Source organism: Notothenia rossii, assembly GCF_949606895.1.
Source record: "Notothenia rossii genome assembly, chromosome: 2".
Classification (NCBI taxonomy): Eukaryota; Metazoa; Chordata; class Actinopteri; order Perciformes; family Nototheniidae; genus Notothenia; species Notothenia rossii.
In genome coordinates, this window is record NC_136904.1 from 55,475,478 (window position 1) to 55,489,607 (window position 14,130).

A 14,130-nucleotide genomic window follows, 5' to 3' on the forward strand; every position below is an offset into this window, starting at 1 on the left:
ATATAGATATAGATAGACATTATGATACTTGCTCAGTGTATTTGTGTTCTGCAAAGACTTATGTGTGGTAAAAGGCATGGACTGAACCTGATCAATCAACAACTGTAAATTAGGCCAATTGTTTTTTTAAAACCATTAGATCTCAACTATATGTAGACACTGGGTTGTGGTTGAACAGTCTTTTCTCTCAGGAAGGTTCCTAACTGAGTGAAATGACACAGGAGTATTACAGATAACAGCTGTTTAAATTCTTTAGATGATAGGAAAGGAACCTTATCATCTCACTGAGCAAACTTTTACTGATGAAAGCAAACATTAAATCCTGATGATCTATCCCTCACATCTTTCCCTAACCCCATGATATTTTCACTGAGGATAAGTTCAATTTTGCTCCAAGACCTAATGATCTGGGCTACTGTATGTTTGCAGCTAGCAAGAGGTATGAGAAGGTAAATGGTTTGAAAAATAAAGAAATAATGATAATGATCAAGAAACAACAACACGTTGAGCAATCACTGAATACACCTGCTTTCATGAGAATAAACACAGAGCTAGTCTCGCTGCTGTCTTATTAACACAGCGATAAAATGTCCTGGGACAGACAGCTAATACTGATAACTGCTTGATTTTTGTTTTTTAAACAAAAGACTCCTATGCCACTCAGCCTTTGATGCAACATGCTAAGTTGTCCGAAAACCCGCAGGACATCGGACCTGTTTTATTACTGAGTAGACCTGAGCTACCATCGGCAGACTCAGCTGGCTAACAGGAAGTGAAGCAGGAGGGCAGTGTGCAGACTTACTTTTGGGTAGGAGGGCACGTCTCTGCGTGGAGTCAGCTTCTTGTTGCCTTCCAGGAAGTTACTGGAAAATAGATTAGGGAACAGCATGAAGCAACAAAGAAATATCATTACATCAATACTGCAAATTCAAAATTACGTATCAAAAATACATATGACATTTTACACGTTATTAACATTTATTCTACTGGTACATGTACTTACTCTTATCCTAGAACTGCCAGTGTCCGTAAGTAGTGCTTTACCAATTGAATATGTTCCTTTTTGATAATAAAAAATCAAATGCCCTTTATTTTCAACATTTATTTATTTATTTCCTAATGGCATTTTTCAATTGACAATTTTTCATGCCACTTTCTTATTTTCTAATGTCACTTTTCAGGACAATGGTGTTGTCATGCCTGCTCATCTTTCAGCCAATCACATGCGTCCTTTCTCTCTTAAGGCCCTGACAGCACTACTTAGCACCTTCGGCGGGTTTTCGGACAACTTAGCATGTTGAATCAAAGGCTGAGTGGCATGGCATTTTCTTAAAAAAAAAAAAAAAGCAAGCAGTTATCAGCTGTCTGTCCCAGGACATTTTATCGCTGTGTTAATAAGACAGCAGCAAGACTAGCTTTGTGTTTATTCTCATGAAAGCAGGTGTATTCAGTGATTGCTCAACGTGTTGCTGTCACCTGTTGTTTCTTGATGCCATCTCCTCACGAAGCTTCTTAATGTCGTTGCGACATTTCTCAATCTCCACCACCTTCATCCCCTCCACTGCAGACAGAGAGTCATTTATTCATATTTTTCAAACCATTTACCTTTTCATACCTCTTGCTAGCTGCAGATCCTTAACAGGTCCTTAACAGGTTTTGGAGCTAAATTAACCTTTAATGGTGGTTTAGCCTCTTACAGCTGAGAGGTGGGAACAACAGGCTCAGTTCAAACAGGCCTATATAACTGTTCTTTTGCCATTTGATTTGTGGTTCAATCAACAGTCAATTAATGCAGTAAAAAAAAACATTCCCTGCCATTCATGTACACCCTACTTATAAAAAGCTTTGGCACAAATCTTGACATTGATGGATTAAGCAAGCATTTCATATTTTTTATAGCAACCATGAACCAAGAGTAGAGCTGGCTTCATTAAAGCAGGTGAACGGTTCCATCGAATATAAATGCAAGTAAACAGTGAGCTATTGTTTTGTGTAGAAAATGTCCAGGTGTGTGAGCAGACCCTTAAACTGTGTCAGGGACAGTTGCATGTGATGAGTGGCGTCATATTAGGCTAAACTGTCCCTCAATCTATCAGAGCAGAGATCAATCAAAACATCATATTGTGATGACATGTTGGATAATGATAAGGCTGCAAGTCACTTGTTGCTGTGCTGCACCAAAAAACCCTCCAGTAGTATGGACTGTCATGGGCATTGGTAAGCTAGATATTTAAGTCTGTCAGTGCCCAATCAGATATATGAAGTCAACTTTATGCAACCATAGTGAGTGCCCATAAGTGATTAATAAGTTGAGAGACTGAGAGCAAGCAACAGGGTTGGAGGATGTCTGAGAGTTGGTGTAGGCGGGGGGAGAGAGAGGAACAACTATCCGGCAGCTGTGGACCATGAACGCCCACTCCCCGAGCCTTCAGCATTCGGAGGAGTCCAGCAGCAGAAATATGAACAGCTGTGTGTGGAATCCAGCAGCAGTAATATGAACAGCTGTGTGAGGAGTACAGCAGCAGTAATATGAACAGCTGTGTGTGGAGTCCAGCAGCAGTAATACGAACAGCTGTGTGAGGAGTCCAGCAGCAGTAATATGAACAGCTGTGTGTCAGAACTCTCATATGTCATCATATGATTTGGTCCTCCTCTCTTTGCCTCCTTCATCAGTCCACCTTTCTCCAGCTCCCATTAGGGAGGTGACCATGGCGACTAAAGTCATGTGAGGATGGAGATCTGTGTGGGCACCACAATGTTGCCATAGCAACCAGGTATCCAGGCAGTTGGCATGCTTGTGTGAAGTGGCTGTGCGTCAGATCTGAAAGTATTACAACAGGCTAACTAGTTAGGGAGAGTGGGAACTGAAAGAAATTACTTTGAGTGTTGGAGATCATTTTTCCACTAGTTCATGAAACATTTCACACTGTCGGCTGTCTGTTCTGTAGCAGTTTAAATCCAATGTGCCTTGAATTTAATTAATTTAATTTGTTTATTATAAGCCAGATTAAATTAAATGACTACTTCTCAACCCTTGTACTTTTCTCCAGAGTGCTGTGGTTCATTGTTTAATAATGTGGTTTGTTGGGGAAATATTTTCCAAGGCCCATAACTTTGACCCAGTTAATCAGTTCAAACTGTCCTGACTGAGCACACGCACCTGTAACCTTGGCTGCTGTGCTCTCAGTGTTCTGTCTCCCTGTTCCTGCCTGTTGGCGTCAGCTGATAGAGGTGTTATGATTCTATCTTGTTATGCAGCATGTTGATTATTCTCTCTGAACTAGCTAAATACATGGGTCTGGGGTAGAGTTCTTCAGAATTGACGTGGCAACTCTCCCGTGCGGTCAGACCGTGACTGCTGTGACTTGTGATGTGAATCCGCTGGCCGAAGCTCCAAATAAACCATCAGTGTTTGACATCAAAGCTCCTGCTTTTCCCGTGTCTCCTTCCTGAGTCGGTGACTCCCACTGCATTGCTACACAGAAGTTTCCCTTACATGGTTCAGCGGCATTTACCGACCGCTGCAGTGCTGCTCGTCCACCGGAGTTTATCTCCCGTTAACTCACGGCACAGTTCAGTCTACCGTTAACTCACGGCAGCGTCCGCTGTAAAGTAGTGATGGCGAGATGAAGCCTTATGAAGCTTTGAAGCTTTCCAGCCAATCGGTTCGCAAAAGGGTTCATCTCATGAGGCTCTATTTGAGCACAACAACGGACATGAAATCCTATTTTCATGTAATCAATTTGTTTCAATATTGTACACATTTATTTATCTCTACATTTATTTATTTGTTTATTTATTTATTCCTGTATTTATTTATGTATTGCCTTATTTATTTATTTATTTATTCATGTTTTTATTTATACATTTTGAATGCATTTTTTATTTATACTTATATCATGTTCCATCCTCCATATAAGTGAGGGTCTGAGCTCTCTTAATCCCATCATGGTAATATGAGTGTAAAACTGTGAAGTGTCAGTGGTTCAACCGATCTGAAGCACTATCTGAAGCAGTCACGTGGTATCGACGGGCAGCGAGGCTTCGTTTGTCATCGTTTTTACCAGCGTAGTTTTCATTATGATTCTACTTGTGATAGTCGGACATGACAACCTGTGTAGCCCATGTATTGGTTTGTAAGAAATACAATCAATATTATTAATCACTTAGGCCTACTGGAGACATTCTAAAATGCCAGGTCATCGTGTAACCAGAGGAAGACCCCTGATTGATTGATTGATCTCTCACTTCCTTCTATTCACAAGACATAATGTGATCATAAACTAACAGAGCCTTGCTGTCAATCCCAAATAAACAAACATGAGGCATTATCTCACTCAGGTTTCACGACCAGGCAAGTAGTGTGTGATCAAAGTGTCTACTGTTATTATGTGTTCTGTTGAGTGGTTTATCTGGTCATGTGATATGAGAGAATGTTATTTGGATACGCAACTAGAGGGCGACTGAAGATCACATGGACACACCTATGTGCAGACAAAGCATGGATGTATAACAGAGTGGTGCAGTGAAGAGTCCTAAAACCCGGAAGTGAGTTAGCATTTTACCACTACCGGTTCACTCGGCTCAGAGCCAATGGGATCTCTCCATAGGATTCTGGAAAATAGCTCGAAATAAGGTCTGTGGTTGACACAAATTCAAGAGACGGATCATGTTTTGTTCTACGACATTAAATACATCAGCACTGGTGATTTTTGAAGAGTTTACGTGTCTGAAAAACGATGGTTGTTAACAAGTGGCTGAATAGGCCTACAGAAGTTGTCGAGGACGTTGTACGTCATTACGCCGAACAGTAAACACTAGGGATGTAACGATGCCAAAAACTCACGGTACAATAATATCGCGATAAAAAGTCCACGGTACGATATTTATCGCGATATTGAAAAATAAAGAAAAAAAATGTGAGGAAATTTTTTAGCATTGGAGATGTCGTCCTGGTAGTTGACCCAGCTGCTCCTTGGGGGTCGTGGCCATTAGGTAGAGTACTGGAGGCCAAGCCTGATGCAAGAGGTCTGACCCGTACAGTGAAGCTCCAGACGAAAACCTCCATTATCGATAGGCCCATAACTAAGCTGTGCCGCCTCCGGGAGACGGAAGAATAATATGTCTTCCTTAAACATCAATAAGGGATGTAATGTATATACTTTATTTTTCTAAATTCATTATTTGTTGGTCGTTTTACGGCTCCATTTTGGCTAATTTGAGTAATTGATTCTGAGAGAACAATTAGGGGCCTGTGTGTAGGAGCCGCATTTAAGTTTATTTTGTTTTGATTTATTTGGAACCTTTATTAATGCATTTTTCTGTTTCAGTGAGAGGTTTGCTTTGCTTAGGTGAAGGGGCGGGGCTAAGGCTTTAAGTTGGAGGTGCGGTGTGTGACGGGAGAGCAGCAGGCAGCAGCAATACCGTCATTGACACGCAGACGCAACCTTATACTTAGCAAAAGACAGATTATTAGGATCTGCTGTTTAATTTTATGTTAAATATTGTTTTCATATTTTGTTTATGTTTGCTGGAAATACACCTTGAAAAGCAACCGAAACGTCCAGTGGGTTTTGTACTGAGAGTCTGACACTGCTTCCCAGGCCCAAGCTCTACATGTGGCCAAGAACAATAACTTTTGAGGTGAAGGTTACAAGACAAACTTTTGGGGATTTTGGCCAATATATGTTTATTGAACTTTTTCTTGGTACAAAATAGACTCTCAAATAGTTAACTTTTACTATATGTAAAAGTTATTTTGATGTGTAAAAGTGAGGTTACATGTGTAGATGAAAAAATAATCATTTATTCGTCCCACAACGGAGACATTTACAGTGGCTATAGACATGTATTTTACTGTTTGTTACAGAGGCGACTTTGTTATAGATTTATTTATATGTGTATGTGTGTCTTTGATTTTAAATGAAAGTAACTGGAAATACCTGTGTGTGTGTGTGTGTGTGTGTGTGTGTGTGTGTGTGTGTGTGTGTGTGTGTGTGTGTGTGTGTGTGTGTGTGTGTGTGTGTGTGTGCAAGAGAGAGAGACTCCTGCCCCACCTCCCAAACTTTCTTTTTAGTTGTGCCTTGTTATTTGCCCTTAAGCAACATGCCACTTGAACTTTATTTCAATGAACTTAGTAATTAGTATTAGTATTATAACTTAGTATTGTCCTACATTTTAATTTGTTTTACAGAGAGGTTTCAGATCTGCCTGGGCCAAGCGGCCCACAGGCGGCATATATATCCAGGAGCCACAACCTCCAGCTTTGCCTAACACCAGGTGAAGATACACTGTGGCTCAAGGGCCTTCACCACTGCCATCACCACCAAGAACCAGCAGACCAGCATCACTACAGGTGCCTCCACCTCCATCTGTGCCTGCCACCAGGTCAAGATACACCACAGCACAAAGGCTCCACCACAGCCACCAGCATCAACTCAGCCAGCAAGGAGGTCTCTTAGAACACACGTACCCCCCACACAGCCACCACCATCAACCCGGCAAGCAAGGAGGTCTCGGAGCACACGCACCTCCCACACAGCCACCAGCATCAACCCGGGACAATCAAACGTACCTCCCTCCAACACAGCCACCAGCAGCCCTGCACCTGCACAGCAGCCAGCCCCACTGTCTTGGAAGACGGACAAAGACCCTGCCACTGCTCGCTCTGTCTTTACATTTATAATAAGTAGTTGGTTGAAAAAGTTCTGATATTGTAAATAGTAAGATTTACAACAGGAGGGGTCACAAACATAAGACCAGCTGTTAAATAAAGCTCTTCTGACATTAGCTGTCATGTGGTATATTAATGCTGCCCATGGGCACAAGCAATTTTCACCCATTTATTAATTATATGTTTTAAATTTGAGTGTTTCCTATCCCCTAAACCTCCAGGGATGTACACAGTTTAACACTGGCAACTTCTTATTATGGGAAATACGAAAACGTATTTTAAAACTACAATTCCCAGTAGAGACGTGCCATAGAGAACATGTTGCGAAACACGCCAGCATGTGTAGTTCTGGGGACGGGGTGGGGGAGGGGGGGACGGGGTGGACCGGTTCAAATCCAGTTTTGGACAGTCTGCCGTGGTTCCATTCCATTTCAAGTGCTGTTCGACGCTCGGCGTAACCCTCACACTCACACATCCAATTACAGAGCTTGAGGACTATCACAGGGTTTGTCCAAGCCCCCAGGAAGTGCGCCGGACTCGGATGAAAATATTCGTGGTGGCCTAAAGGCGGTACTACACTTCCATTTGGTTGCCAGGCCCGGAAACACTTTTTCCCATTGACTTACATTGAGAAATAGTGGTCTGTAAATCGTTGGATAATTTTTTTTAAACTAAATAAACTACCCAGTATGAACACTTGTATAGCCTTTATTAAAAACATTCGTTCCTCAAGTTGTAAAAATGTGCTAATAACATTATTCTGAGAATTATTTCCCTCTGCATTATGAACGCGCATCTAACCCACGGGACCGCGCCGCCCGGCACGTTCATGTTACGTGTTCAGCAGGTCCCGACCAATCAGAGCACACTGTGCTCACAGGCAGGGTGGGGGCTGGAGCTATTGGAGCTACAACGAGCCGTTAAAGACAGAGAGTGAAATTCAGTGAATACACGTAGTTTACAGAGATGCTGTATGAGAAACCAATGTGAGTTGCGTTTATCTTTACCCATGGATGCACAATAAGAACGGACCCATATCGTCTTACTGCCATCCCACGGAGCTGTAATAATGGATATATTGCACATGTTTGCTGTAATTCATTATTATACTACATGGGCTGTATGATTAAATCTTGTACCGTAAATGTTGTATTAAATAAAGTTAATATTACCGACGTTAGATTAACGTCCCTGTAGCTTCTTATTGCACTGTATATGTATATATATATATATATATATATATATATATATATATATATATATATATATATATATATATATATATATATATACATACAGTGCAATAATTATTTCATGCTAAATGAAGCTCTGTTGCTTGGATATCACAAGATCCTGTTACAGCGTAATATAAGTACACAACGATTGATGTGCACATTAGCATAATTACTAGCTAGCTGCTAACTGCCGCCTCGTTAATATCAAATCCATCATAATAGCAAATCATTACCATGCTGTCATGAACGCGCTGTGCTGTTACGTGTACGAAAATTGACGTACTTGATGTGAACGAGCATTTTAGTTAAAGTTGCGCATGCGTTATGAGCGCACATACGGGTACTTCTCAGGCATGCCGGGTAATCTGTGATGCTTTGCTCTCTCAAAAGTTGGGCCATTTTATCATCAGAGAATACTTACTTCCGGGTGTAATATTCTCTAAAGCAAATGAGCTGCTCCGACCCTCGGTCCTGACGGACTCCAACTTGTGTTTATTAATCAAACAAATAAATAAACACAAGGATAATTATTTCATATATTGTTGAGTAAATGGAGAATTCCACATGGGGAAAATAACGTAGATCTATGCCACAATTTTAGATGCAGATTTTGTTAAACTAATACGTTTGCACTGTGGATAAAGATAACACCATTAAACAGTTACATAACATAACAGAAATACTATCGATAGCAGCGTCCCTAGCAACCACCTTGGTAACAATGACAACGTTGAATGGACACAATTTCCTGAAGTAATCTTCGTAATAACTAGCAAACTAAAGATTGTGTACATCCACTGCACACATAATCTGAAATAACAACTCATATTTTTCGCATCAAATGACATCAAAACGCATTTTAATTGCCAAATTAACCTTAAAATAGGCATTTTCCACCGAGAATAAAACGAATGTCGGCCATGTTTTTTTTCTCTGCAGGGAGAAATTTGAAGATCACGTGACATAGACGCCAGCCATTGGAATGAATGGTGAAAAAAAACATAGGGATCTTACCATTTCAGAGGCGCTTTTGTAGAAATACTACGTCCCAAGTTGTGGACCAACGTAGTTATTACACGTTTTTTTGTGAGACTGGGTTGGGTTTTCCTCTGCTGTTGGACTATCTGGGAGATTTACAGCAGGAGCACACGCTTGCCTCGGGGAGGGAGAAAAAGAGCCAGAGCCCTACCTCTCCACACCTCTGCTGCTAAATCCAGCGTGGAGAATAAACAGAATGGAAACCATGGCAACCATGCGTGCTCGGGAAGTCTCGCTGCTTTTGGTGTATTTTGTGGCGGAAGTACAGCGCCACTTACTGTACAAGCCCGGCATCTCCAGCAGGTCGAGCGGTCTCGTGTGGACGGACACGTTTCTGGTGCCGATTGTGTGTGGACGGAAGACTTTTTTGATATCGAATTCGGTTTGTTTTCGTCTCCGTGTGGCTAGGGCCATAGTGACCGGACATCTCCTTCATAAAACAAGTAATTAATCGGGCAGTTCGATGTGTGTAGAGGTGTGTGTGGTTAACACGTAGTAGCCTGTGGTCGCTCTTTAGCTGTTCTAATGAAAGTAAACACAGTAAAGGCGTTGTGTAAAAGTCACAGCTCTTTGTGCGCTGGTGCTGCACTTGTCAGAGGCGGAGTTACACGTCCCGCTGCCTCCTGGTGCTGTAGCGATTTCATGAAGTCAATGAGTATCCGAGTTCAAAATATATCTAAAATAATGTATCCACTCATTGCACTGCCATTTCCCAACATAAACAATACAGTCTGCAATGAAACGGTTGTCTCCTGTGCGTTCCAGATCCTACTTGGCGCTCCGCTAACTTTCTCGTGCGAACGAGACACACTATCTTTTTTTTTTTTCATTGCCCTTTAGGGGCTCCGTACAATACAAAAGCAAATGCGAATATTACATTTAAAAAAGTAAAGTCCTTTCGAGTCATCTGTCTCAAGTCAAGTCAAGTCTCAAGTCATGAATACCAAGTCAAAGTCAAGTCAAGTCTTTTATCAATGTTAGTCAATCAAGTCTCAAGTCCAAAAATATGCGACACGAGTCTGACTCGAGTCAAGTCATGTGACTCGAGTCCGCCACCTCTGCAAGTACCTGCCTCCTGCAAACTGTTAAAACAAACGCTTCAACTTTTTGAATCTGTATTTTTGAATATTGATCTTAAGTTCGAGAGCAAAACGTCACAGATTACCCGTCATGCCTGGCTGTCAGAGCAGAAGTCCCGTATGTGCGATCATAGAGCATGTGCCCCTTGAGCCCCGCCCCCCGAGCTCCCGCTCTCTGCTCACTAGAATGAATGGAGAGAGAAAATAAATCTAGATTCGGCTTTTAGTGCATTTTACAACTTTAAGGACCTAATGATTCTAATAAGGGCTATAAAATAGTTAATACTGGGTAGTTTATTTAGTTTCAAAATAATTATCCGCTGATTTACAGACGCCTCTTTCCCCATGTTAGTCAATGGGAAAAAGTATTTCTGGGCCGGGTGACGCCACGGACTGATACGGAAATTGTTGTACCGCCATTTGGTCACAACACATTTTTTCCTCAGAGTCCGGAGTACTTCCTCGGGGCTTGAGACAAAGAGGCCAATAGAACCTGGCCCCTCCCTGCCCCCTGTCGACGCCAAGCCAATGGGAGAAGACTTCAGATGATAAATATGTGACCCAAGCAGGTGGTCGGTCTCTTTCTCATCACATGCCAGTGGAAGGAAGGAGCACAGCTGTACGCCATTGTTTGCAATTTCATTTTATCGTCGTATCATTGTTTTATTAAACGCTGTTAACTTGTAATTAGCCTTCCTGGACTCTTTTCGGCTAATCCTGGGCTCATTGTTGAAAAACCCTACAGATTCCATCCGATAGCTGCTATAATACAAAACAGAACGTCTGCCTGCTTTCCACAATGATCAATATAACAGCGAACGGATGGTAAAAATAAACAGAATGACTTTATTAAGTGAGTGTATGGTTGCGTTCTAGTCACTTTGCTCAGCGCTACTGCTTGTTACAACTTTTATTTGCCGTACTCGCCATGAACTGTTGTTGCTCTGGCTAATTTCGCCCCCCACGTAAGCATGAAGTATTGGTTCTTGGTTCTGGCCAGCTCTGGAACCGTTTATGCCCCTTTTCCACCAAACCGGCTCCAGGTCCGGTTCCGGGCTAGAGTCTGATTTAGCTTTGGTTCTTCCTGTTTCCACCACAGCGGAGCCGGCTCTAAGCACCAAAAACCGGTTCTTAGCTGACCCCACTCGGCTGCCCGGCAAGAACCAAGAACCAATACTTAACACTTACGTTGAAGGGGGCAATAACAGTTCATGGGGAGTACGGGAAATACAAGTTGTAACAAGCAGTAGCGCCGAGCTAAGTGACCAGAACGCGACCACACACTTATAAAAAAAACACGGCGGCGTGCGTTGCCGCTTCAACGCTTCTGCCCATTCACTTTGAATGGGGTGATGTCACGATTCGCCGAACTGCATTGTGGGAGCAAAGCGTAGCTTCTCTCGCGGTGCTCGCTGCAAAAGTAGAGCAATGTTCTACTTTTGACGCCTCGTGGGAGGCGTCAGCCAATCGAATCATATGCCAGTACTAGCACTAGCCAATCAAACTACGTGCTTGTGTGTCAGGGGCGGGAGATTCATGTGATTGACTGTTGGTCGAGTTTCAGACCCCCCCGCTGGCAAGCGACAACGCACGCCGCCGTGTGTAGGGGCCGTCACTCATTACTTTACTCTACATTCTCACTCTGGATTCGGAGGTCCTCCTTAGCTATTAGCTTCATGTTAGCATGTTGTCTTTGCAGGTGCTTATTGAGGTTTGACGTTGTGTTTGCAGCAGTGGATAACAGCTTCCGGCCTGGACACAGTTTGTACCTCACCGTCACATTCCTGTCCTTTCTTCGGACAAACTCAAAATAATGGGCATACCTCCACCCCTCGAAAGTTATCGCTGTTGACTCAGCCATGTTTATGCAATGCATGTGGATGCGCAAGTCGCGCAAATGTTATGTAAATATAAACCTGCGGCTGAAGTCCCTCTTGTCTGTCAAAGGGAGAATCTAGTAATTCTAGTAACTTCTCAGTGAACCATGAGGCCAAAATGGTCTGACTCTCGAGAGCAACATAACCTGTATCTGGGCCCATAGAGAGTGCACACTTGCATTTTGCTTAAGTCCCGCCTCAAATTTGCAGCGTCAGGGCCAATTTCAGAGTGGTCAGATTAATGAAAAATTAAACTAACTCTGGATTCAGTTATTAGAGCATTTTACAACTCTTAGACCCTAATGATTTATATAAGGGCTATAAAAGTGTTTGTACTGGGAAGTTGATTTAGTTAGTATTACCCTTACTTTCAAATTTCTCTTTCCCAAAGGCCATAATGATGTCACAGAATGACACAAATTGTAGTCCCACCGTTGGGCCTTTTTTTCAACGCCGCCGCACTTCCTGGTTTTGGTTGCAGAAAAATACGACTCAGAGAACCATTTCCTAGATATTATATGTTTTAACGTATAAATTCAATAATTATATTTCTGTTCAGAACTGCTTTTAATTATGTAATAAATCAATCAATGGTATCATTATTGTTTTATATAATCATTTAAACATATGTAAAGGGTATAAGTCACTATGAAAAAATTATAATTTTTATGATTTATGATTATTTGATTCTACGTATGACTGTGTAAATTAATCTGCTATAGTGCCATCAAAAAGTCTACAATGGAACCGACTCTAGGTGTTATGCACACATCTTTATATTATCAAATCAAAACTGTGTGTGCAAAGTCATTCAGCTCGGCAGTGCAATACACACATTTGCTGCAGGAGAGCTGAAGTACCAAAGCAATTAGCAATGTGCGTTTATGGAGGACAGATCCACAGCTCAGCCAGGGGGGAACACTTGCAACAATCTGAGTCTGGTGGCTGACTTAACTGTTATCTCAATGAACAACTGACATATTCTGCCTCACCTTTACCTTTAATCACAGCCTTACTAGGAAGGAAGTAATGATTGCATAAACGATAACTGATTAAATGTTCCTGTAGGTAATTACTCTAGCAGCTGACCTATTGAGAACACAGACTGATATTATAAAAGAATATGATGGTAGGGAAACTTTATTGATCCTATTTTATTGCTGACTTTTATCTTTAGAGAATTGAGACATTTACATTATACCCAGTGCAAAGATGCCAACAGGCATGCAGGTAACAACTATGTAAGCTGCTGCAGCATAGTGAGCACAGCACACTTCCTTCTTACTGTTAATAACACACCAAAACCTGGAAAGTGATAAAGGTCGGCTGAGGAGAAATGGCCTGACCATGATGTTGTTTAAGTATGAAGAGGACACCTTACTTTGCCCTCTGTCAGTCCAAGTGGTCAATGTTCATTAGATGCTAATAATTGCAGCTGGTCAACAGCCTCTTGAGATGTTTTAGCAGACAACATAACATGTATCGTCCACTTATCTAATCGCAGCATCATAAAGTGTGGAGGGACACAAGTTCAGACAACATGCACTGAAGGCATGCAGTTATCTCACACTGCACACAAATCACTCTAGATAGAACCACTGTACTAATAATACTTTCAAAGCTAGCTAAAGTGAAGTCCAGAAAGTCAAGTAGCATATGACAAAATGTTTCTTTTGACAAGACACACTATTTAATCTCCCTTAAGAACGGCTTATAGACAGAAACTATATAATTTGATATTTTCATGTGTTGGGTCGGTTAGATGGTTCAGAGTGAAATATCTCAACCATGCTGGATGGATTCCACAAACATGTTGTACGAACATCTCTCTGACTCCAACACCAACTGCAGGTCTGCTTCCTTTGGTTTAACACAAATTACCTACAAAACCAATGACATTCCCGTCAGACTTAATTGTCTTGTTTTTTTAGTGCTATTTACCAAATGTTGGTCTGCTAAAACAGTAAACTAAGATAGTGATAATGGTATGCAGAGCTGGAAGCACGGCCCTCAGGTTGGACACAAAACACCATGCTTTTCTGAAGAGTTGACAAGCATCATAGTGTAGAAAACACCTCCACAGCTGTGTCCTGACAGAAGCATAGCACAGGGACAAGCAGCTCAAAAGTTAAACCTAAGCTCACAAACAGCCTAATTTGCAAAGAGAAATTCAGTACAATCTTTTGCCAAGAATAGGTTTGGTGCCTGAATGTTGCTGATACATGCCG

General features: G+C 41.8%; 1 protein-coding gene across 1 annotated transcript in view; it reads right to left on the minus strand.

The window, feature by feature from the left end:
• The window catches only part of pde9aa (phosphodiesterase 9aa), a 46,828-nt gene that overhangs the window by 9,343 nt on the left and 23,355 nt on the right, over positions 1–14,130 (minus strand). The window contains 2 exon segments of the mRNA XM_079665483.1: positions 803–863; positions 1,477–1,561. Of these exon segments, the coding sequence (XP_079521609.1) occupies positions 803–863; positions 1,477–1,561 (146 nt within the window).